This window comes from Herpailurus yagouaroundi, unplaced genomic scaffold (genome assembly GCF_014898765.1).
Source record: "Herpailurus yagouaroundi ecotype Mexico unplaced genomic scaffold, PumYag 191, whole genome shotgun sequence".
Classification (NCBI taxonomy): domain Eukaryota; kingdom Metazoa; phylum Chordata; class Mammalia; order Carnivora; family Felidae; genus Herpailurus; species Herpailurus yagouaroundi.
The window spans coordinates 2364267-2389289 of record NW_024412422.1 but is presented as its reverse complement, the minus strand read 5'-3'; the positions used below and the strand labels follow the sequence as shown (position 1 = coordinate 2389289).

Below are 25023 nucleotides of genomic sequence, written 5' to 3'. Positions count from 1 at the left end.
TCCCATCCCCCTCCCGATTTGCCCTTAGAAAGCCCCCCAGCCCCAAACTATGTATGGCACCTCCCTTCTTAGGAGCAGGTGGGAAGAAATCTGGACCATGCCTGAGCAGTTAGAAAGTCATCCGGTCTCTGGGGCGCCCGGGTGGCTCAGTCGGTTAAGCCTCTGACTTCAGCTCAGGTCATGATCTTATGGTTCATGAGTTTGAGCCCCGCACGGGGCTCTGTGCTGACAGCTCCGAGCCTGGAGCCTGCTTCGGATTCTGTGTCTTCCTCTCTCTTTGCCCCTCCCCTGCTCGCACTCTGTCTCTCTCTCTCTCTCTCTCTCTCTCTCTCAAAAATAAATAAACGTTAAAAAAAAAAAAAGTATCCGGAACCTAATTTAGAAAAAGTGGATGTCTCATAGTGTCAAAAGTGCTTTCTGTTCTAAAAAGCAGCCCAGGGCTGCAAAGGTGTTAAGAGCCAGTTGGCGTCACGATTCACCGGTAATTCGGGAGTTAAGGTTGCCAGGATGCAGGGAAAGGTACCGGGGACTCTCATTCCAGAGGCCAGGGGCTGGGTTCCGAGAGGTGGTGTGGATGGGCTCCAATAAATATAAATAAATGTACACAGGGACACGGTGCCCCGCATGGGCCCAGGACCTGTTGTGTGAAACTCTAACAGACTCCGGGAGTGGGGGGCCTGGAGGGGAGGGCCGGGCACCCATTCCAGAGTTCAGCCCGGTCCGGTCCAAGAGAGGTGCGCCAGTCTCCCAGCTCTGCTCCTGGCCTCAAGGCCTGTCCTCTGGAGGCTGAGGTGGAGGCTTAATCCCAGAAGAATAAATTAAAGGGCCTCCCTGCCGGGGTGTTTCCATGGAGGTCCCACCCCAGAGGGGACTGCGGGTCGCTTGGGGAGCCCAGCCGGGGATGCAGGCTGGAGAAATCTCGTTCTCAGGTGTCAGGAGGTCAGGGAGGCTGCAATGCCTGTCCGTTGTCCTCTGTCCTTCTGACTCGAGGTGGCCCCAAAGGCCTCCTGCAGAGGTGCGAGAGGGCCCAGGGTGCCGACGGAGACGTAAGAGGCCTTGCGTCCGGGAACCCCAAGCCCGGGGTTCCGGATGCCGGGGCAGGTGAGGCGTCACCTCAAAGCAGGGCGATGGGCTTGTTCCCTGGGCTGCCCAGGTACTGGGAGGACGAGGTTGTGGCCGACGCGGCCACGCTGTCTGGGGTCGAGTACGCAGCATACAGGCCTGTCACCTGCAGGTCTGGGAAGGACTGGTCGCTGCCGCCGGAGACGGGGGTCAGGCCCGAGACCCCCAGCTCACAGCCGAGGGGGGAGTCTCCGAAGGCCCCCAGTGTGTCCAGGCTGAAGCCCCCATCCTTCATCTCCTCCCAGAGGTTCCCTTTCAAAGACAAAAGCGGTTGGGTGAGCTGGCTTCGTGTCAAACAGACCCGAGTTCAAATCCTATCTTAAGGAAGGGGCAAAGACCACGTCTGGGGTTCAAAGTCGGGTACCGCAGGGGAGCATGGAGACACCAAGTTCGTTCTAGCCGCCCCTTCCCTTCCCACTGGGCATCCCTGGGAACGTCACTTCCGTCTCGGAGCCTCAGGCTCCTTGGAGACAATCGCCCCCACCCCCCCACTCCCCCTCCCCTTGGGGGCTTAAACAGGGGGCTGTGTGGAAAGCACTTACTCTCACTAAGGGGTCCCATCGTGGCAAGGTCAGGGGACAGAACAGCACAACACAGTTTGACTACATGATAATCTCGGGGGACAGGCAGGAGGCGGCGAGGTCTGGATACACCCAGTTCACAGCTGTACGTGACTCGCTCGCTTGCTAACTAACAAACTGCCAAGCGGTCCGTTTCCCTCTCTCGACACCGAACTCCTTGAGGGCAGAGGAGTTCTCGGCCATTGGCTGGCACACGGTCGTGAACGGATGAGTCACAAGGCACCTCCCTCGTTCGTTCGGTCATCCGCTCAGCTCCTGTGTATCTATCAGGGACGACCGTGTGGCAGGCAGTGGGGGCCAGAGTGTGACCCGGCATGAGGTGGGCACGTGCGAGTGGAAGCAGTTACTGAGGAAAAGTTGGGGGTCGGACGGACCTGGGTTGAAATCCCGGCCGGGCCACCGGCGAGCCAGGGGACCTCACTCCTCTGCCTCAGTTTCCTCACTGGCAGGATGGGGACGTGAAATGGCAGTGGCCCCCCAGGGCCGATGCAGGGTGACATGGGGGTGATGGCTATGACGCGTTTGGCACGAGGCCTGGTATACAGTAAGCGCTCACTAAATGCTGGCTGTACTTCACCGTCATTAGGCGGTTGGGGAGTGCTTGTTGAAGGAATGAGGGGAGGTGGAAATGCAGACAGACCTCCTCTCTCTCGCCCTCCCCCATCTTCCTGGCCCTCCGGCTCCCCCACCCCCACCCCCACCCCCCACTCCTCCGGCCTCACCCTGCAGAGCGAAGTCCATGATGCTGGGGTCCAGGGCATCCACCTCAGGGTTCATGTCGGTGCTGATGTTGATGAAGTCCACGGGCGCCCTTCCCATGGTGGGGTGGGGGAGGGGGCTGGGGCTCAGTTCCGGCAGGGCGTGCAGCGGTGGGGTCTGGGCCGGGGCGGGAGAGTCTGGGGCGAGATGTGCCTGGGGCTGGACCTGGTGGTGCAGGGGGCCGGACTGCAGGGACAGGGTCATCAGTGGCTGGGGCGGAAGCTGGGAGACAGCCAGGCGTCCATGGGCCATGGCCACCGTGGTGGCATGAGTCAGCACGGGGCCCTCGGGGTCCCCCAGTTTGCCAGGGCGTCTGCAGCTCTCCGGTCGGTCCGAGATCAGCTTGTCCAGCTCCTCTGCAGGCAAGTGGGAGAGGTCACTCAGCAGCCACCCTGCAGTTCCCAGGCCCCAGTGGTACACCATGCGCATGACCGTTAGCCAACCTCTTGGACCCTCTGAACCTCAGTCTCTCCATCTAGGAGATGGCGTCATACGCTCTGCACAGTGTTGTTGGGGGAATGTCATGAAATCACAGTGTAGGGTCTTTGAGGAATGAGAAGGGCCTCGGATAATAACATGAGCTCCTCTCATTGGGACGGTGCAGTAACCCTAGGACCTCGCCTGGAGCTCCTAACGCCCTGCAAGAGGAGGTCAGGCAGAGGTTACAAATCCACGACATGGGGACAAAATCCCTGCTGCTCAAGAGACATTAAGAAGTGTTGCCGTGAGTTAAAGCTGGATCCTCCTTGACGGCCTTGGATACGAACAAGACCATGACTGTGGAATTACTTTTGGTTGCTGGCTCGTGTCTCCTGGACTGTAACACCAGTTCGAGACTGGACCGCTAGGGTCCCGGGATCGATTTAGGTTACACTCACTTTAGAGGACGCTTCCAACCTGGGTCTTACTCTAAACGTGTCAGGGCTGGCCTCAGGTCTCAAGTCAGACCCCAGGGCTCTCTGAGGGGTGGGCATCACACGGTACTCATTCCGCTGAGGGCCTCCCGGACCCCGCTATGGGCCCCTTTTCCTCTCTTTATTGAATTATTCGTGTCTGAGTTATACTCCTGTCCTCCTTCATATGCAAACACCAGGCATGCCAATCCCCATGGAGTCAGGCCACATATTCCTAAGGCTGGGTGGGACTGGCCTTTCATTGCACATTCTCCCCTCCCCTTCACATCTCTTAATTTAAAAAAAAAAAAAAAAAAGCCATATTTTTTTCTCATAAGCAAAGAGGTTCACGAACAGGGTAGATTTGGAAAATACAGAAACGTGAAGAATATAAAAATTACCAGTGGTCTCTTCATTCACAGTAAAGAGTTTGGTATATTTCTTCTAGTCTGTGTGTGTGTGTGTCCATGTAAGTACATATATGCACGTATGAGTGGATATGCACACATATATAAATGTATATGTTCATGTAACATCACATATGCATTTTAAAATATGATGAAGCTGTGTGATATTGCTTCATAACCTGTCTTTTTTTCACCTGTTGTGTTGGAAGTATTTCTTTCTATTCCAAAAATATTTTTCTCTCTAGTCCTTGCATGGTATGACATTGTGTCTATTTAACTAATCCCCTCTTGTAGGATGTCTAGATTGCTTTCAATTTTTTACCGTTAGAAATAATTTTGTGATGAATCACGTTGTGTGTCAGCCTTTTGTTGACATCTTTGATCTCCTCAGCACACGTGGCCAGAAGTGATTGCATCAAGGGGGTGCCTGGGTGGCTTAGTCAGTTAAGCGATGCTTGGTTTCAGCTCAGGTCACGCTCTCACGGTTTGTGAGTTCGAGCCCCGCGTCGGGCTCCACGCTGAGCGTGAAGCCTACTTGGGATTCTCTCTCTCTCTCTCTCTCTCTCTCTCTGCCCTTCCCCCACTCGTTCTCCCTGTCTCTCTCTCTCAAAATAAATAAATAAACTTAAAAAAATAATAACTGGTGCAAACAATGAGGTACAGTTTGCAGGGTTTTGTTCTATTACTGTGTCCCGGAAAAGTTTCACTTAGGTTCCCATCAGTTAGACACGGAGGTGCCTGTTTCTCCACATCCTAGCCCACACTGGGTGTTATTACTTTATTATTTTATCACTTTATGTTTTTTAATATGTAAAAAAGTCTTTTTAACGTTTATTTCTGAGCGAGAGAGACAGACAGACACAGAGCGTGATGAGGGAGGGACAGAGAGAGAGGGAGACACAGAATCCGAAGCAGGCTCCAGGCTCTGAGCTGCCAGCCCGAGAGCCCGATCCAGGGCTTGAATCCGCGAACCACAAGATCATGCCCTGAGCCCAAGTCGGATGCTTCACCGACCGAGCCACCCAGGCGCCCCTATTATTTTATGGTTTTAAAACTCAGTGCCGATGTGGTAGGAGAAGTACGAAAGCGACGTCATCCCGTGGTTGTCTCGTCTGGTGTTTCTCTGGAAGAAACTAGGGGTTGCTGAGGGGAGACTGAACAGCTTTTCCCAGGCCTGTGACCAGGGCTCTGAGCTGAGCAGCCACAGGGGAGCGGGGGAGGGAGGGGAGGCATAGTTCACAGGCGGGAAGTTCACCAGAGGCCCGTGTGCCCCCCATCGGGGCCGAGACTTGGTGCCGGCCAGGCAGGACGCAGGCAGAGCCGGGCCGGGCGGTGCGTGTGGGCCTCACCGGGGTTGGCCATGCTCCGGTGGATGGCGGCAAGGTCCTTCCTCTTCCACTTGTACATCTCCTCCTCCATCTTGTCGATGCGGGCCAGGTTCAGGGCCCACAGGCAGCCCTTCCTCGAGGAGCCACTCATCTTGTTCTCCACCTTCTCAAAGCACTTGTTCAGGGACAGGTTGTGCCGCACCGAGTTCTTCCAGCCGTCGGGAGCCGTCTGTGGGGAGAGACGGACGCGCAGGAGACCCCCTCAGAGACCTCCCTATGAGCTCTTCCTCTCCAGGGGCCTCTCAAAGGCGGGCCTAGAGGGGCAGGCGCGGCAGGGGTGGGGTAAAACGACACTCCGACACCCGCCTTGAGTTGGGAAGACGAGAGAGAGCGGTAGGGACTGGGGCAAACTGGAGGGCCCGTGCCCTGTTAAAGGGGCAGGTGCGCTTTGGCTCCAGCCGACAGTTACTACTTGAGAACCGGCCCGGGGATGCCGAATTTTCCGTCCTTTCTCTCCCGCTCGGCGAGCAAGCGAGCCGATGCGAATACACGGATAACTGGCTGAGTGTATTCAATGCCAGACAGTTTTCAGCGCTCATACTTGATTGTGAGGTAAGCAGATACGACAGCGCACCTCATGGCCTCTTCCCCTCCCGCACACACTACCGTGCGCGGCATTTTCTGCGGAGGGCACGGTCCAAGTCGGGGACCTCACAGCTTGGTACCGACCCTCTGACCACCGGCGCCTGAGTTTGCTTGGGTGCCAGCAAAACTAACGTTCCTAGCGGCCAACCACGTGTCAGGAGCTGCCAGGCCCTTTACACGCAGAGTCCTCGCCAACCTTGGCAGAGGGGTATTATCCTCCCCATCTTACGGATGAGAAAACCGAGGCTCGGCGAGGCAAAAGCTCTTGCCAAGCCTGTGTTCTGCATCAGTATGTTTTTGAAATTGTTCACTTTTTCAGAGGGAGGGGAAGGGAGCACGTGAGCCGGGAGAAGGAGGGAAGGGGAGGGAGGGAGGGAGAGAGAGAGAGAGAGAGGGACCGACCTAAGCAGGCTCCACACTGAGCTCAGAGCCCGACGTGGGGCTTGATCCCATGACCCTGGGATCATGACCTGAGTTGCAATCAAGACACTCAAGTGACTGAGCCACCCAGGGGCCCCTGCATCCGTATGTTGAACCGAGTCGGTGCTGAGTAACTAGCTTAGCCCCTCTTCCCGCCGCCCCCCTCCCCTGCTGCCGTGGATGCCTGGTGAACTTGTTCCCTCGTTAGAGCCCAGCTCAGATGCCCCCTTTCCCTTCTGGATTTCTTTGCCCCTGACTGTGTGAACGGTGCCTGTGGACACAACTGGGGGCCTAAAAGGGCGACCCGGTGTGGCCCCGGGGCCAGGTCCTGGGTTCTGGCAGTATGAGAGGCCCGGAGCGGCTCCAGCACCCCCAGGCCAGGCTGGGGCCCCTCACCTTGAAGTAGGGAAAGTGCTCCTTCATGAAGGTGTAGATCTCGCTCACAGGCAGGCTGCCTGTCTTACTGTTCTTCAAGGCCATGGCAATCAGACAGCTGGAGGCACAGGGTGGAGAAGGCGGGGGGGACGGTGGCTCGGGCTGACGGCCCCAGGTCTCCTCTGCCAGGAAGCCTGCCCTGCTTGACCCCAGCGGTACCAGCCCCTACGCACTCCAACGGTGTTAGCTCTGGTACCTTTCCACGGCCCTACGTTTTCCCCACCTCCCGCCCTTCTCCTTGACCCTGAGCTCGGACACTGGTACCAATCTGAGGAAGTGCTTTTCCTCTCTTTATTCCTTCTCCATAATCCATGCCTATGGGCCTTTAGACTTTAACCAGGCTTGCTTACCCCCCGCCCCAGCCGTATCCAGATCTTGTGAGGTACACAATCCTCTTGTTTCGATGACTTTTTACACCAGAGGAAACTGAGGCTCAGAGAGGCCAAGCCACTTCCCCAAGGCCACACAGTTTATGAGTGACAGAGTCGGGAGTGGGTTCTCAGCCCTGGGGGCTGACTGGACACACGACGGGCCTTCCTCGAGCAGGTCCCACCTGGGGGTTCCCCACTCCCCCCCAAACTCCCCCTTGCAAGTCTGAGCCATTGCACCACATCTAGCTGTCTGGGATAGCCTCGCCCCTCTCCTCCTCCCCAAGCCCCCCCGTGGCCCCAGCCCGTCCTGGACCTCACCTGTATGAGTAGATGGGCTTGGGGTAGTGCTTGGGGTGCAGTTCCCGAGACGAATGCACAGCCATGCGGGGCTGGGGGTAGGGAGGCCGTGCTCCAAACGGGGAGCCGTACAGGCCCATAGGGGGGCGCTTCTCACGGGTGTGGCAGGGAAGGGTGGCAGAGAGAAAAGGTGAGAGAGAGCATAAGCCACTCACAGGACGCCCCCCAGCCCCGACCCCGGGTTCCCTTTTCAGGAGATGCTGTTTAGCAAGATGTCAGGTCTATGGCCCCGGGAGATAATCCTGTCCCTGCCCTGCGCAGCGGTTTTACGGGACTGAATGAAGGGCTCAATGACACGCACACGGGGAATGTTATGCCCATGTTGCAGGGGAGTAAACTGAGGCTCAGAGAGCTCCCTGGCCAGCCCAAGGCAGGGGTGTGTGTCTCCGAGTCCAGGGGCCCCCGCCAGCCCCCGGTACCTGCTGGGTGCCTGGGGGCAGCGGTAACTGCGTTTGGGAGGCGGGCGAGTACAGCTGTGGCTGGTCCTGCAGGCTGGATGAGGGCTGGCCCCCCACAGGGATCTGGTTCATCTGCAGAGGCCGCAAGAGGGGGAGACAGAGGTCAGGGTGAGGGTGGGGCACCCCAGCCCCGGAGGACCCCCCCGCTCTAGCTCCCCGACCCACACGGTGGCGCTTACGCTGGCTCCGTGATTGGCTATGGGGCCCAGGCCCAGCATGCCTGGGGGGACCATGCCAGCCGGGCCGTGGAGCAGTGGACCTGGGGTGGCTCCCACATGCAGGCTGGCTGCCCTGGCCAAGGCACCTGCAAAAGGGAAGCACAGAGATGCCGCTGGGCTGGAGGAGTGGGTCAGAGCAGCTCAGTCCCTGGGCACCTCCAGAGAATGGAGCCGTCCCCCACCCAGGTGCACAGCAGGTGCTTGGCAAACCACTGCCCCGGAGCGTGGGAGTGACCAGTGGGCTCCTACCAGCTGTGTGACCTTGGGCCAGCCTCAGTCTCCCCATCTGTGCAGCGGCATTACCGAGATTACCTACGTATGAAGTTGTCAGGAGGTTGTGCTCGTTACATTGCTCGGCACATAAGCTCTCGATAAATACGAGTGGATAATTAATGATGATGATGTCATGAACATCTTGGCTCTCGTCCATCGTGAAGCTAAAGCATCAACTCATTATGTTCATCTCTCTCCTCAAAAACGTGCCTCCACCCCCCAGTCCTCTAGGCTTAGCTCTAAATGCCTCTGTGCCTCGTCTCCCCTTTGCTGAGTCCTGCTCGTCCGCCAAGGATTAGCTCAGATTAGCATGGCTAATCTATCACAGATGCTCACTGTACCATTCTGACTTGGGGCTACCTTCCAGGTGAAACAAAGTTGACCTGCAAGATGATCCTGCCCGGGGGGCCTCCTCTTCCAGGAAGCTCTCCTCTGAGTCCTGGCCGCCACCCCCTGGGCTCATGCCCTTGTGCCTGTGATCTGTCTGCCTTGCCCTCAGCTCCTCCCTGAGAACTAGGACCACATCTTATATGACCCAGTGCTCCAAACCCCTGGCACGGAGACAGGGACACAGGAGGCGTGCGGCAACACGGTGGAGAGGGGAGGGTTCCTGCTCGTGTGCCACACAGCCCCGACTGTGCGTGCAAGGAGCTTTCGGCGTCACGTCTCCGCGTCGCCCCGCGAGGGCAGTGCGGCTGTCCTTTTGTCGCAGAGGAGGACACAGGTCCTTTTGCCCGAGGTCACACAGCTGGAAGTTCTCGATCGGGGCTTGGCCAACCACGGCCAGCCAGCCGAACCCAGCCTACAGCATGTTTTTGTAAACACAGTTTTACCGGCCCGCGACTACATCCCTTCGTTTACATATTGTCTAGGGCTGGGTTTGCGCCACAGTGACAAAGTTGAGCATCTCGACGGAGACCGTATGGCCCACATGAGTCTAAAATATTTACTCCTTGACCCTTTACGTTAAAAGTTTGCTGACCCCTGCTATAGATGTTTTGGCCAAGAACAGTTTGTTCAACGAAAGAAATAATCCTAGACACGAATTTCTCAACTGTCGGTCCTTTTAACATACTGTGATGATGGTTTTCCTTGATTGTTGGTCTCCAGTGCTTTCTGGGTCTCTAAATATTTAGTCCACTTGCTATGACTGCGACTGGCTGCCATTTATTGAGCACCTACTGTGTGCCAGGACCTTCGGCACTTTCCACGTATGACCTCTTTGGCGATCAGGGTTCAGGAGGCTTTTGTAAACGGCCAGGGAGCAAATATTTGAGGCTTTGCCAGCCATATAGCTTCTGTCTTCTGTTTTGTTTTGTTTGTTTGTTTTTGTTTTTTACCATCCTTGAGAAATGTAAAACCATTCTGAACACGAAGGCAATAAAAAAAAAAAAAAAAAAAAAAAACCAAAAAGGCGGCAGGTTGCCGGCTGCATCTGGCCCGCGGGCCACAGTTTGCTAACTGCTTCAGACCTTCAAGACATACGGCGGGGGGGTGGCAGTGCTGAGCGCCGCCCCTCCCCTGCACCACCCTCATGCCCCGCCCCCACCTCACCCCTGAGCCTACCTGGATGCGGGTGGGGTGCACTGGGGCCACCCAGGTCCACGCGGCCACTCGCCATCTGCTGCAGCCGCGGCACGTCCACAGCTGTGAGCCATGACAGCGACTGCAGGTCCCCGGGAAGGTCGTCCTCACCGGTGGTGGTGGCCAGGAGCCTGCAGGGAGGGGCAGGAGCTCGGGCGGGGCGGGCAGCTCAGGCCAGCTCTTGGGGGGCCCCCCCCCAACCTCTGGAATCGCCCCCTTAGTCCCTCACCTCCCCCAGCTTCCCTAACCTGCCCGTCCCCGGGGCTGGACATGGGGACCCAGGATCCTCCCGCTTTGGCAGCCAGGATCACACATCCTCAAATCATTCATTCCTTCATTTACCCACTTAACACATCTCACGTCAGCCCCTCCCCCCAGAATGATAAACGCTCATGTTTGTTGAGCACTTACTCTGTGCCCGGCACCATATCAAGCCCTTCGCAGGCAGAAACCCGTTTAAATCTCTGGGTCACCTCATGAGGTAGTATTATTATGATTCCCATTTTATGGGTGGGGAAACTGAGGCACAGGGCTCGGTGCTCAACAAGCACAGTCCTTTTCAATCCCGCTCGATCCCCACAGTAGCCCTGAGAGGTAGGATATGCCCACATCCCCCCCCCTTTTACAGATGGGGAAACTGAGGCTCAGAGCCCCAAGTCACTGGGCCAAAGCCATGTGTAACAGGAAGCGGGGGGTCTGGAAACCAGGCAGCACAGCCTGAAGGCTGCGGAGCTCTTCACCATGACCCCAGGAAGCCCCTGGAGCCTCCACTTGGGACGCAGGCCCACCACCCCTCAACAGATGTGCGAGCAAAACCATCAGTCTCTACGGGAAGGAAGAGGCTGCCCACTGAGGATGGCAGGCAGGTACCCCGATGTGGGGTAACCATGACCCCCAGCACCCCCAAAGTCATGCTTGCCACAAGGCTCCAAGATGCCCCATGGGAGCATCCTGTCCACGTCGTAACGTGGCTGCAAACTGCCCAGGGGCTTTCTGGTTTGCAGCCCGGAGGCCCGCGGTCCAAATTCTAAGCTCCACGTTTCAAGCAGGAGTGTGTCGGGGCTTCATGGAAAGGGGGAGAGAGAAAAAACAACGCAGCCTCTGGCTTTGTCCTGCATGTGACAGGGGACCCGCGGTAGACCTCGGCTTCTGTCACCTGCGGGCCACCGCAGCTAGCGTCCCCTCTCCTCTGCCTTGGTGTCTCAGCCTCTCTTCCCCCTTCTTCCCACCTCACCCGCTCTCTCTCTCTCCCCTTGTTTTAGGGCCACAATTAGCGTTGCCATGGCCACAACTGCTCGGTTGTCGCCGGGCCTCGGCCCTCAGCCCACCAAGCTGGCATCAGGTGACCGCCCGGCTACCCCAGCGATTGGCTGCCTTGTAGGAAAACAGGGCCTGGAAACGATTTGAAAACCCGGCCGGCCCTGTCAGCAGCAGCAGTTGGCCTGGCTTCTGTCCCCCCCGGCGGCCCATTGTGCGACAAACGACTGTTGCCCCCATGGCACGTGGCCCCCATTGTCCCGGGGTCTCCCTGCAATTGTTTTTGTAGCCCCTTCCCACCCCCGGCTGCCACTCCTTCAGCCTGCTCGTAACTCATCTGGCGAGCGACAGCCGCGGCCCAGGCCTGGGCGATGCCATCTGTCCCCTCGGGCCCGTGGAGACCATGGGGTAAGGCCGAAGGGCAGGCCCGCTATTGGGGACGTCTGGCTGGTCCCCACCCACCCCTCTGCCCCCCCTGACTGGCCCACCTCCCAGAGGCTGGTGGTGTGAACCCTGCTCCTGCTCTGTTACCTGCTGTAGCTCCCTACTGCCCACGTGGCCCCGTCTGGCGCTGAGGCAGCAGGGAGGGATGGATAGAGGTGAGCCACTGCCGGTAGGTTTCTCAAGGTGGGGCGCTACCAGAGTCCCCGGGATGGTGGTGGGGAGCTTGCAAACGAACCGGCTTCTTGCGTGCCACCAGTGAGCAAAGTCTCTGGCAGCAGGTGACCCAGAGTGGTTAAGAGCCTGGGCTCTGGGTTCTAATCACCTGTGTGCCCAGGGCCACTGACTTAACCTCTCTGAGCCTCAGTTTCCGTCTGTAAAATAGGGTTAACAACACTTCCCGTCTCATAGGGCGTCGTGAGGATTAAGTGTGTAAAGCCCTTGGAACGGTGTCTGACTTAGCTGTCATTATTAATACCAATATTAACGTCAAAAGTCACATTAGCTAGGTTCCCAGAGGACTAGAAGTACATCGAAGCTTTGGACTCTGGTCTCGCGGACCTGCCTCTGTTGCTGTTTCCACTAGCGGCTCCCATTTATTGAGCACTGCCTGTATGCCAGACCCTGGGCTCCATGCTATCCCCGTTTTACAGAGAGAGAAACTGAGACCCTCAGCAGTCCCTTAACTATCCTGAGCCTGTTTCCCCATAACGCGAGGATCCCGGAAGGGTATCGATGTAGCTGAGCCCATAGAGGGGCCGAGTAAATGGTGCTATTCTGGTTGTAATTTATGTGGTTTTCTTCCCTGCCATTTGGGTGTCCCACCTGGCTCCCCATTCCTTCGGCATCATCCCTACTGGGGCCACCCAGTGTCCGCTTTGCCCCCGGGACACCCAGGCACCGTCGCACCTCCGCGTCTTTGCGTTATAGCCATTCCCCCCTGCCCCCTGCCGGGAATGCCCCCTTTAGCTTCCTCCCCCCACCCAAACGGTGCCCATCCCTGCGGGCTCACTCCAAACTGCCTTCTGACGGCCAAAGTCCCTCCAGACATCATCTGACCCCACCCCTCATTTTACCCATGGGGACACTGAGGTTGGGAGAGGAGAAGCCGTTTTCTCCCGATTCGGAGTCCTGAAAAAGACCAGGGCTAGGGCTCCCGGCTCCCAGGGGGCAGGGGGGCGCTCATTCCAGCCCAGGAGTGTGGCTTCTCCTCCGGGAAGTCTTTGCCATCCAGACCCCAAGCTCGGGGACCCCTCTGCCTCCTGACGGCTCCCTACGCCTTGCCAGGGCCCGTGAGTCTGTACAGCCATCTCTCCACCCCTCCCCTGCCTGCTGGATCACCGACGGCTGGCCCTGAGCCCTGTATCACCCAGTGTCCCTGCACACAGCGGTGCTACTTCAGTGCCTGCTTGGCTGGTCGAAGTAAGCTGACCCCAGGTCACCGACACAAAGAATGGTGTGACAAGGGCCGCGGTGTCCACAACTTTTGGTGCTCACTGAGCCATCCTCCGCCTCCCTGAGCCCTTGCAACCCCTCCAGGACAGGGACAGGGAGTAGGCGGCCCCACTTTGCAGATGGAGAAGCTGAGGCCAGACCAGGACTCGAACCCAGGTCCGTCTGCGCCAGTCTGAGGCTGCTTTTGTGGCACAACGGGCCAGGAATTAGATGTGACCTGGGGGTGATGCACCCCGCCCCCACGATCCTGGGGCTTTCAAGTGGGGGCTGTGTACACAGCATTGCCCAGGAGTTGGTTGAAATGCAGGGTTCAAGACCTAGCCCGGAGCCTGGGGGGTCCCCCCCTCCCTGAGCTGCGGTGCCCAGGAGACTGTATTTTAGCACCTCCCAGAAAAGCTCTGGGGGAAGGACAGCCCCAAGGTGGTGGTGAAACAGGGTCTTGGGCACAGTGTAAGCTTGCACTAGATGAATCCCTGTGACTTCTGGCCCCTGGGCCTCTGTTTTCTCCTCTGGAAAATGGGAGAATAACAGTCCATATCTCCCTGGGTTGTGTTGAGGATCACACCAGCCAGTGCATATTCAGCTTCCGACACAGGCCTGGTCCCCATTCTCCCTTCGTGGGGGGTTGCTGCTCATCCCGGGGGTCGGTGGCCAGGCCCTGCTCCCCCTGCCGGGTCTCTCTCTTGCCCAGGCCAAAATGTCTGCGTCAGTGTGCCTGGCACCGGCCCAGCTGGTCTCCTGCAGCGGATGTGGATGCCCAGAGGCTCTGTGCCGGGGATCCGCTGGCCCGGAAGCCTGGCTCGCTTTCTGCTGTCTCATCAGCCGGCATTCAGGCCCCTCTTCGCTGTGGATCACGGGAAGAGTGCGGTGCTCTAGGGCCTAAATGGGGAGTGTCTCGTCCCCACTGCCCAGCCTGGGTCCTCAACCATCTCTGTCCCCTTCTCCTCCACCCTTCCTCTGCTCCCTGCCCAGAGGCCCATCGGCCCAGCCCTCTCTCCACGGTGGCTTAGTGAAGCGTCCCTATGACCTGTCCCTCATCGATGCATAGAGTTCCATGCGAGGACCTGGGCTGAGTCCACTGCTGGGTTAGGTGGCCCCCGGACAACCTGATGCTGCAGCAGGGAACCTTGAACCCCGTGAGGGAGCAGCTGTATCCCAGAGACCAATATGGGGCCAGGCACATAGTATGTGCTCACTAAGTCCTCACAGATTGGACAAATGAGCAAACAGACCCAGCTTTCCAGATGCCCCACTCCCTGCTGTCCAAAGGGCCGGGAGGGGATAAAAGGCCCAGCTTAACTTTATTTAATTTTATAAAAGCCTGTGGACACAGCTTGGGGTGGGTGAGTCCCCACTGTGTGCCCAAGCCGGTCAGGCAGGTATTGTTATCATTACCACCTTCCCATTTACCAGATGGGGACACGGAGGCCAGGGAGAAACAGGCCAGGGAGAAACAGGCCTGTCTAGGGTCCCCCAGCAAGAGACTGGGCTGGTTACAGTCCCACTGTCCTTTCTCCCTGCCCTACAAGGAACGGTTGAAGAAATGGGCTCTGTGGATTCTAGAACATTCTAGCACTGGCTATCCAATAGGAAGCCGCACGTGGCTACTTATTTATTTATTTAAAAAAATTTGTTTTAACATTTATTTATTTTTGAGAGACAAGAGTGAGACAAAGTGAGAGTGGGGGAGGGGCGGAGACAGAGGGAGACACAGGACAGGAAGCGGGCTCCAGGCTCCGAGCTGTCAGCCCAGAGCCCGACGTGGGGCTCGAACCCACAGGCTGTGAGATCACGACCTGAGCTGAAGTCGGCCGCTCAACCGACTGAGCCCCCCAGGCGCCCCACGCACGTGGCTATTTAAATTTAAATTCATTAAAATTAAAATTACGGATTCAGTTTCTTTATCACACCAGCCACATTTCAAGTGCTCAATGGCCACACATGGCCAGTGCCTGCCATACTGGACAGCACAAAATTGGAACGTTTCTATCACCACAGAAAGTTCTACCAGGTGGTGGTGGTCTGGAACAGTCTTTTCGATCATTATGGAAAAATCTCTGGTGTGTCTATATTGCCTTAAAATTGGAAATTTGAGGTTTGGAAATTTCAGGAGCTGATTGCATGGAATCTGGAGTTTTAGTATGTCCCATTACGAAAAACTCCCCACTTCACCCCCCACCAGCGAGGAAGTGACAGGGAACGGCTCTGTAAAAATGGGAGCCTTGTACTAAGGTGGCTCACAAAGTAGTAAGCTCCCCGTCCTGGGAGCATTCAAGCAGGAGTCAAGGGATCAGGCTCCTATTGGATGGATGAGCCCAAGCAGCCTCCAAGTTCCCTTTGATGCAAAGAAGCTATGACTCATGGGAACAGTCTGCAGGTAAAACACTCTGGTCATGTTTCCACAGTTCTATCATCTGGGGCAAGTGAGTCTCCCTCTCCGGGCCTCAGTTTCCCCAGCCACAAAGCAACGGCGGCAGAGGAGAGGTTCCCTTAGAGTCCTACGTGCGTTTGCGCTCTAGGAAGGCAAACAAGACCGTGGTTAGGAGCAGGCATGAACCCCAACACGGGTGGACCAGGGCCTAAAGATTCCTGCCTGTGTGACGGTCACCTGCTCTGGGGCTCAGTGTATAAACCGGGAATAATAATGGCATCTACTCTAAAGTGATGGTCAAGAATATGATGGGGCACCTGGGTGACTCAGCCGGTTAAGTGTCTGGCTTTGGCTCAGGTCACGATCTCGCGGTTTGTGGGTTCGAGCCCCGCGTCGGGCTCTGTGCTGACAGCTCAGGGCCCGGAGCCTGGAGCCTGCTTGGGATTCTGTGTCTCCCTCTCTCTCTGCCCCTCCCTGCTCGTGCTCTGTCTTGATCTCTCAAAAATAAATAAACATTTAAAAAAAAAAAAAAAAAAAGAAGGAAAGAAAGACCTGCCTGGCACCCCAGAGTCCCCTTCTGAATTCGGTAGTTCACCATCAGCTCTCCACCCCACACGGGGACACATCCGTCTTTTCCTTACTAACACACACACCTTGTGGGTGTCATCACCCCTGTTCACAGATGGGAGAGGTGAGGGCGAGCCAGGAGAATTTATCTCAGCAGCTTCTGGCCAATGGCCTCAGGTACCCACCCCAGCACCTTTCCCCGGGGCCTCTGTTTGCCCATCTGGAACACAATGGGGTTGAGCCCTTTCCATCTTGGTGGGGCTGCCCCTGGGACACACACAGCCTGCCGGGCCACTCGGGGTGGGGGGACCGCAGAGGTGGGCGGCCCACCTCTGCCAGGAAGCGGGAGGATGCTGAAGGGGGCGGAGCCTGGTGAGGAGCAAGGTGGTACCCTGGGGAAACCGACCTCAGAATACTCGGTCGTCAGTGGAATAATCCGGCCAACATCTTCCAAGTGTCTACTACGTGCTTATCATTTTGCCTGCCTCATCTGGGTGCCCTGGTGAGTTTGCTCATCACGATTCCCGAGTCCTCTGCAATGACACATTCCGGGCCCCTCCCAGCTAGGGAACCCCAGTCAGGCCTGTCCCCCGCGACCCCCCATTGCTTTCTCTCGGGCATTTCCAGGTAGTGGTTCCAAGTGTCGGCTCTATGGTCAGCCAGGCCTGGGTTTGAATCCCACCCGGCCCCTTTATAGCTGTGAGACTGGTCTGCAGTAGTCTGCCTCTCTGGGCCTCAGTTGGCTCCTCTATACGGCTTAATGCCTGTACCCACCTCGCAGGATGTTTGTTGTAAGGACTGAGGCGACCATGAGGGTGGGGCGCCCAGTCCACCCACGTGCATGGCATGGTGCGGTTCTCGTGATTACGAACATCTTCTAAAGAGCGTGCAGCCAACACTCAGTAAACATAGGTATTTCCTCAACTCCTACTTGCCAGGCTGTGGGGCAAGCACAGAACTGCCCCTCTGCCCGAGGAGAGAACTTTCTAGTTGACTTAGGAACGCACAGAATGGAGGAGCGGTCCCATAGTGTGCCTACCTCCCCGCCAGCCCTCTCCGGTCTGTACCTCCCTCAGTGCTCGACAGCCTGTGGGATGAAGGCTCCTTAGCAAACCCATTTCGCAGAGGGGATAGCTGAGGCTCAGAGAGGGGAAGCGATAGCCCTCGGCCTCACAGCGTGTACGCAAAGGAGCTGGGGCTTGAAACACCACCCCGCAGCCTCTTTACTTGGTCTCTGTGCCAGTTTGGCTGAAATACATCAAGCTGTGGGCGGGAAAGGTAAATCATCGTCATCATTTTTAGAAGGATCTGCTGGGTGCCTCCATAGTGACAGGGTCCCTGGTCAGGGGACCCTGTGGTGGCCCTGGGCAAAGCAACACACCACTGGAGTCCCTGGCTGCCATCCTAAGCGACCAGGGGACCAACCTGATGACAGGAATCAACAGTGTCCTTAATTAATCAGCCATGTTGCTGGAGGGACAGAAGATGAGCCAGGAGGGCAAGGCACTGCAGGGGGTGAGCCCAGGGACACCCGGATTCCAGTCCTGGCTCTACTCCTAATAGAGGTCCTTGTGCAGGTGACTCGGTGCCTTTGAGTCTCTGTTAGCTCATGTGCAGAACAGAGGTGTTCTTGGTTCAGGGTAAACCACAGGAAGGGTGTCGAACAGTGTGTGGCTCAAGGGCTAGACAACTATTTGTGGAGTAGATGGATTTAACACCCAGCAGTCAGAGTGACCTTTTGGAAGGGACATCAGAACCTGGCACTGTCCTTAAAACCCATTAGGGGAGTAAGGCTCCAGCTCCCCACCATGATCTGGCCCTGGCTGCCTCCCACCCCTCCCCTCGTGCCTTCCTCTCCTCCGCTCTAGCGAACCTGTCGAACTTTGAGTTCCTCAAGCATTTTAAGTTCTCTTTGCACCTGCTGTTCCCCCCGGCTGGGATGCTGTTCCCTGCGCTCATTCATGGCTGGCTCTTTCTCATGCTTCTGGTCTCAGCCTAAATCTTCCCTCCTCTGAGAGATTCCCTCTGGCTACCCACACCCCTAGTGGTCCTTCCTGTGTGTGTCTGCAGAACATTTAGCATTTTTAAAGGAGGTATTCACTTTATATGTTTCCAGTCATTCTACTCTAGGAGGGCCGGGGCTGGGAGACCCTCTATTTTGTTCAGCCACTGGCACAGGGCCTGGCACCCTGTGGACATTTATTACATCCTTGCTGGAGTAGGAAAGGGTAGAAGGAATCCACTTGTGGCCGAAATCTCATTCCAAGCCCTTTGTAGCTATGTGACCTTGGGCAAATCACTTTACCTGCCCTGTGCCTCAGTTTTCCCATCTATAAAATGGAATCATCATCATCATAACCTCCCCCCCAGAGGGCAGCTGTGAGGATAAGATCAGATAATGTGTACGATGGGGCCCGGCACCCAGCAGATGCTTAGACCCCGTTCCTTCTTTCTTCCCCATTGCGTTCTCTCCTCTTGCCTTTTGCATGGTCACGAGGAGGAGACCCCACAGCACGTATTGCCTTTGGGGAGTCAGATCACCATCCCAGCGGAGCAGAGGCGCATCCAGCCCCGGGACGTCACTTCCTCTCTGATTACAAGGAGGTTTTTACCTGCCTTCTGGAGATGTGGTTTAGTAGGAAGCTCTTAACATTACCACAAACTGTTCCTGTTTCCAATCCAACCCTTTACACAAAAGGGATTAAGCATTTCACGGCGGTATTTATTTAGCTAACACATCTTTTGTAACATCTTTTGTAACCGTTCACGGGAAAAAGAAAATCAAATGCAGTTGAGCCAGCTAGGGGATTCCCAACTGGGCCAAGAGTGAGCCTAATAGGACATGATTTGGTTAGGAAGCTGGAAAAGGGAATCTCTCCTTGCTAGGACTTGGCTGGAACTTGGCAGGGGTGGGGTGGGGGGGCGTGTGTGTGTACGTCTTTGTGCGCGCGCGCACGCGTTTCTAGGGGCGAACCCAGGAAGGCTGGACCCCAGAAAGGCTACGTCTCTTTCCCTTGCCTGTTAGGTAGCTGGAGGAGTTGTTCTGGGCACCTCGAGGGAGGAAGGGTGTAAGGATGTTGGGAGCGTCCCCGCCCCTGACAGATGGAGCCCCCAGCCTCCCCCCCTGCAAGGAGGTTACAACTGATGGGCGGAGCCACACCGATATGGGAGTCAAACCATCCCCACACGCAGCTCAGCGGGGGGCTTAAGAGGAAAGGCAGGTGGCCTCTGTCCACCCTGGTCCACACTGCGGGACCCTGTCGTCACTTAAGCACAAAGCCTCCCTACATTTCCACGGACGTACTGTTTCTCAGGTGATAGTTACCCATCCATCCATCTACCCGATGAGTATTTATGATCGTGTGCCCAGCACTGTGATCCACAGATGAAAACACCACTGTCCAAAGAAAGGAAGGGCTTTGCCCATTTCTTAGAGGAGGAACTGAGAGTCTGGCATCAGAATCTGTAAGCAGAGCCACATAGCCGCATGGCTGTGGGAGACGGTAAACGTCCAAGGAGCCAGAAGTCTGCCTTCTTCCTCTGGGCCTCACTTTCCCGATCTGTAAAAGGAGGTTGTTGGACCTGACCTCTAGAATAAGTTCCAAATGTGGCGACAGGTAGTTGAAATCTGCTGCCCTGGGGGCGCCTGGGTGGCTGCCAGTTAAGCATCTGGCTCTTGATTTCAGCCCAGATCATGGTCTCATAATCCGTGAGTTCGAGCCCCGCAGCAGGCCCACGCTGACAGTGCAGAACCTGCTTGGGATTCTCTCTCTTTCCCTCTCTCTCTCTCCCTGCCCGCACCTACGTGCATTCTCTCTCTCTCTCTCTCTCTCTCTCTCTCTCAAAATAAATAAACTTCAACAACAACAAAACAACGCTGTTCTGCCCCTTCCTGAACGTATGCCTCTGGACAAGATGCTGGGCCTCAGTCTCCTTGTCTGTAAACTGGGATCATGCCAGCACCTATTCCACGGTTGTTACCATGAAGATAAAATGGGGTCGGTGCACTTGCTAAGGAGCTCCGCAGCTTTCTGGCACACAGTAGGTGCTTAGTAACTCGAATTATCCCGCAGAACCTCGAAGGGAGCACTTCCCTCCCAGCTTTGAACCAAAGGGAAACCGGCTAACCCATGTCGAACCCACGTGGGACGTGAGCTGTTGGTGCTGTCCACAGGGTCACGGCTGCCCCTGGCCCTGGCCCCCAGGCCCCAGCGTCTCAGGCGGGGAAGGCTGCTGCCATTTGCTGTCTAGGCCCAGCCACGGACTCTCCCCCGACAGCTCCTTGGGGACAGGACGGCCTCCAGCTGCTGTCCCCTGCCCCCGCTCCCTCCCTCTCTGCACACAGCCATTGAAAGTTAACGGCCAAGGCGGCCCTTGGGGATGGAGGGCTGCCTGGGGGCTGGAACCAGGCTGGACCAGCAGCCTGAGTGGTCCTTGGAGCCATTCCCTGGAGATGGGAGAGGGGGAATGAGAAGCCCATAAACTTCTCCAAGGCTATTATTCAGGGAGAAAAACGGGAGTGGTTGGAAGGGGCCAGGGAGTCTGCTCCGCGATCGTAAAACCTCCCCTCCCTGAGAAAGCACTCTATCCCAGGCCTGGCCCAACACCTTTTCTAGACGGAAAGTGCCGGATACTCCCAATGACCTGTGAATTGGGCTCTCCCTTTGCTCCATTCCACAGATGAAGAAACTGAGGCACAGAGACGGACAGTGACTTGTCTGGGGTCACACAGTGGCGAGGTGGTAAAGCAACTTATTGTGTTCCAGCACTTGAGGGGCAAGGGGGGGGGGGCGCCCCCCCCGGGTAGTGGTCGTGGCGCCCTCTGGGTGGGACAGCCTCAGGTTCGAGTGGTACTTTGGCCACGACTAGCTGTGTCATCATGCAAAGCCATTTAATCAGATTGAGCCTTGGTTTCCTTATCTGCCAGATGGCCACATTCACAGGATGGCTTCGGCACAGGGAAGGCAGGTAGTAAAGGGTTAAGAAACCATCAGCTGCTATTATTATTATTATTATTGCTGTTGTCACCATTATTATTTTTCTGCCCTCAGGGACATGGTAGCTGTTTAACACAAGAAAGCCCCAAACCCATGCAAATATAAGGCAGGCCACTCAGGCCACTCATCCTGTGCTGAGGCAAGACTGTTTCTCTTAGCTCCACTGCCTCGCCCCTGCCAACTGCTCAGGGAACTGGGTAGGCATTGACACCCCCCCCTCCACACACACACACACACACCAGTAAGCTTACTGCCTGCTCTGCCCTATTTCTGGAGAGGGACAGCTTGCTCAGTACCCCAGAGAGTTTGGGAGCTGGGCTGGCCAAGACCCCAAGGCTTGGAGCTGGTGGGAGCCCCGACTGGGGAGTACTGGAAATCTGGGTTCAGGGAACCCCCTCATCCACCCTGTTCCTCCAGGGCCCCCACACGAAGGCCCTCCAGAGACCCCCAACTGTTGCAGAAACTTAACACTTGTTAATGGAACTAAGTAGTAAGAACCGGCAAATGCTGGTTCTGTGTCTCTTGCTCTATAAAATATACTCGGTCCTTTTAGCAGCGACTGCGCCCTAATCGTGCTCATGGGAAAGATTAGGAGACTCAAGCAAATCACGTGACATGTCCAAAGCTGGACTTTGAACTTGGCACATCTGACTCCAGAGCAGCTGCTCTGAACACCTGATTCCTGGGGCACCCGGGTGGCTCAGTCGGTTAAGCGCCTGACTTCAGCTCAGGTCATGATCTCGCAGTTCGTGAGTTCGAGCCCTGCGTCGGGCTCCGTGCTGACAGCTCAGAGCCTGGAGCCTGCTTCGGATTCTGGGTCTCCCTCTTTCTCTCTGCTACTCCCCTGCTCGTGCTCTGTCTCTGTCTCTGTCTCTCTCTCTCAAAATGAAACAAACATTAAAAAAAAAAAAAGTTTAAACACCTGATTCCCTAACTCTGATGCTTTTATGGGGTGCTTTAGGCAACAGTAAGAATCAATGGTTCTGAGCTTTTCCAGCTGGTCCAGGGGAAGGACCTGTTTTCCCATGGGCTTCCGGCGGGGGGGACAGAGGGAGATTCACCCCGATACACTGAGTGCCTGCTGGGTGACAGACACTTCCATAGATATTACATTTAAAACCCGTAGCTTTTATTATCTCTGCTACAGACACAGACAAATGAAGGTGTAGAAATGAAATCGCCCAGAATCATACAACTGGCAAGTGGCAGAGTCAGAAATTGTTCCTTCACCTTTATAATAACTCCATGCAGTGGGTACTATTTCTATCCCCATTTTATGGACGAGGAAACTGAGGCTCAGGAATCAACCAGGATTATAGAGGATTTCAGAGCCCAAGCTCCTAACACCCTTATGCTGCTCCCACTACACCTGCCATTATTTAAACCCTTTCAGGGCTGGAAGGAAGCCCAGAGGTCCTTGGTGGTGGGTTCTTGGTTCAAGATTTCACTTAATGTCTCCAAGCCTCAGTTTCCTCATCTGTGCAATGGGGGCTCATCCCAGCAACTTCCCAAGCTGGGCACACAGTAGGTGCTCTCAGATTGCCGCATGCCTAGCGTACATGTGGAGTCCCAGATCTGCACACAGCAAGATCTCAGCAAACATCTCTTTGCATTTGCGTCTTCGTTCGGATCTCAGAAGGCAGCCTCCAGGCCCACAGCCCTTAGGAAGCAAACCTCGCTCTAATTGGGGGCTGTCGTCTGCCCCAGAAGGCATTGCTGGTGAGTTGTAGTGGCCCCAGGAGGCCAGACAGCCCCTGGGTAAACAGGTCTGATCCGAGGTGACAGCCTGCTCTTCCCAGGCCAGCCCCTGTCCTGTCCCCACTCCATAATCTGGGCTGTGCCCCCTCAACCCATGGACACGAGGCCTGCCTTGACAGGTGGGGCACTGGGAACCAAGTCAGGCCTCCTGGCCTCAGGCGAGAGAGGCTGGGAGGGAACTCCAGCGCATTCCTTTTTTCTCCTCCTCCCTCCCCTGGCTGTGTGACCTTCTTGGCCCCTTCTCCCTTCTTGGCCTCAGTTTCCCCAACCGTAAAAGAAAGGGGCTGGACTAGTCGAACCCCGAGAGGCCGTTCTAGCTCTGAGGCTTGAAGAGAAAAAACGGGCAAAGGACTCTGAGGAGCTCCCCCGACCCGTGTATATCTCGCTTCATCCTGTCTCAAGAAACAACTTATTTTGGCCTCAGCTCCATCAAATTGATTCTTCAAATACATTCAAGAGCGTCATTTAACTGATAAGGAAATGAGGTCCAGAGGTCCAGAGAGGTCAAGGGCCTTGCTGAAAGTCACACAGTCAGGCTAGGAATTCAGGAGTTCCCGCTCACAACTTCTGCAGCATCCAAGGAGTGTGGCCGCCAATTCCTCCCCCACACCCCAAAGCTTTGGGGGGACATTTCCTGGAGCCAATCTTAGGACACTGTATGGGAAGCAGTAACTGCCACTGTCATCTTAACATTCACCAGGATGCCCAGTCTGTCACCCAGGAGGGGACCTCTCTTGGAGGAGACAAAAGACTGGCCTTTGAGTCGTCCCGTTGCCCCAGGCCACAAGCCCAGGCACCCTCAGGGAGGCCAACTTTGAAATTGAGATCTTCTGGCTGTCTTGCAAAACCGCAAAATTTAAGGTAACAATGGTTCTTGCACAGAAACCATAAGCAGCACATAAACGCGTTAAACAATTAAAAAAGAAATGGTTTGTTTTTGCTGAAGCCCTCACCTGTACTCCTGTGGAGAGGGGTGATGACTTTGCCCTGAGTTTTGCAGAATTCCTGACATCGTAGATGAGATGTCACTTTCTATCATCTCCTTGGGGAAAAGACAAGCAGAAAACAAAGCTCCCATCAGTGATGGTGTGGACAGGGCAGAACCCCAGTTTTCCCACAGTTCAGAAGGATGAAGCTCAACCAACCAGCAGAACACTTGAAAGAAAGAAAGTAAAAGAGAGAAAGAAAGAAAGAAAGAAAGAAAGAAAGAAAGAAAGAAAGAAAGAAGAAAGTACTAGAAGATTTCTGGGCATCATAGGTCACTTTCCCAGGGCAGTTCTACAGAGTTTCAGAAGCAAATGAAGAGAATGGAATGAAATTCCAGGTTCTTTCGAATTAATGGGGGAAGGGCAGAGGAAGGCTCTAGAATCCAAATGTCAAGTCGTGGAAAATGTGGACTTGCAAAATAGGAATCAGAAAAACCTGAATCCCTTCCAAGCCTCCTTTCAACCGCAGCTCAGTTACTTTATTGTTCAGTTATTTATTTATTTTTTTAAACAAAAAAGGTAAATAAAAAAGGACAGCTTGACGTGTCATGTATGTTTCTCTGGGAGGGCCAAATTCCCACTTGCAAAGGGGAATAATCCCTGCAGGGCTCCCGCCCTGGAAATGCCTTCAGAAATGCCACATGCCCTGGCTGGAAAACCAATCCAACCTCCCCCCCCCCCCCCCCCCCCCCCCCACAAAAACACAAACAATTTTAAAAAAAAAAAAAAAAAAAAAAATCAAGAAACAAAAACACAAAATTTGCCGAAGTTTCTCAAACTTCAACCTTGAAACAAACACAGAAACCCACCCAAGAATCTCAGTTCCGCCCCAAAAGTCATTCAGGGATTCCCGGGAAGGAGAAAAGGGGAGAAGAGAGAGGTAGCCCCCACAGCCCCTGCGCCCGGGGCTCCACCCTGGAAATGCAATGCAAGGCAGCAAAGCCGACCCCGCAAGGCGGTACCTGGAGCCGATCCTCGTCTGGCCGCCGCTGCAGGCGCTCTTGGGGCGGGCGGGGGTTCCGGAGGGGGGCTCCCTCGCGCTCGCCCCTCGCGTTCAGCAATTTGGCCGCCGTCGCGGCTCGAACCGTTTTTAAATTTCCCTCTCTGGAGCTGTCCAGCTCAGAGCATGCGCAGTAGCCGTGCAGGGGGCTTTTTCCCCAAGGGTCAGTTACCGGGCAGGGTCAAGGGGACTGCAGCGAGTGTTTCCCAGCAGCCGCCAGCCTTGCACGCCCCGGGGCTCTAGGTGGGGTGGGGTGGGGTGGGGCGGGGCGCAGGGGTGGGGACACCCCTCTTCAAACTTTGCCAGCAGTGGCCGCAACTGCATGCCGGCGAGCATGCGT

The 25023-nt window shown here is 55.8% G+C and overlaps 1 protein-coding gene across 1 annotated transcript; it reads right to left on the bottom strand.

Moving 5' to 3' along the window:
• Positions 1-545: 545 nt before the first annotated feature.
• On the bottom strand, positions 546-23736 carry FOXN4 (forkhead box N4). Its single transcript, XM_040443625.1, has 9 exons — positions 23651-23736; positions 9834-9982; positions 7956-8080; positions 7738-7848; positions 7280-7407; positions 6552-6648; positions 5112-5319; positions 2426-2818; positions 546-1374 (listed from the first exon to the last, which is right to left on the bottom strand). Exons 1-9 carry the CDS (start codon positions 23734-23736, stop codon positions 1115-1117), a joined length of 1557 nt encoding a protein of 518 aa, XP_040299559.1. The 3' UTR covers positions 546-1114.
• Between the last annotated feature and the right edge of the window lie 1287 nt (positions 23737-25023).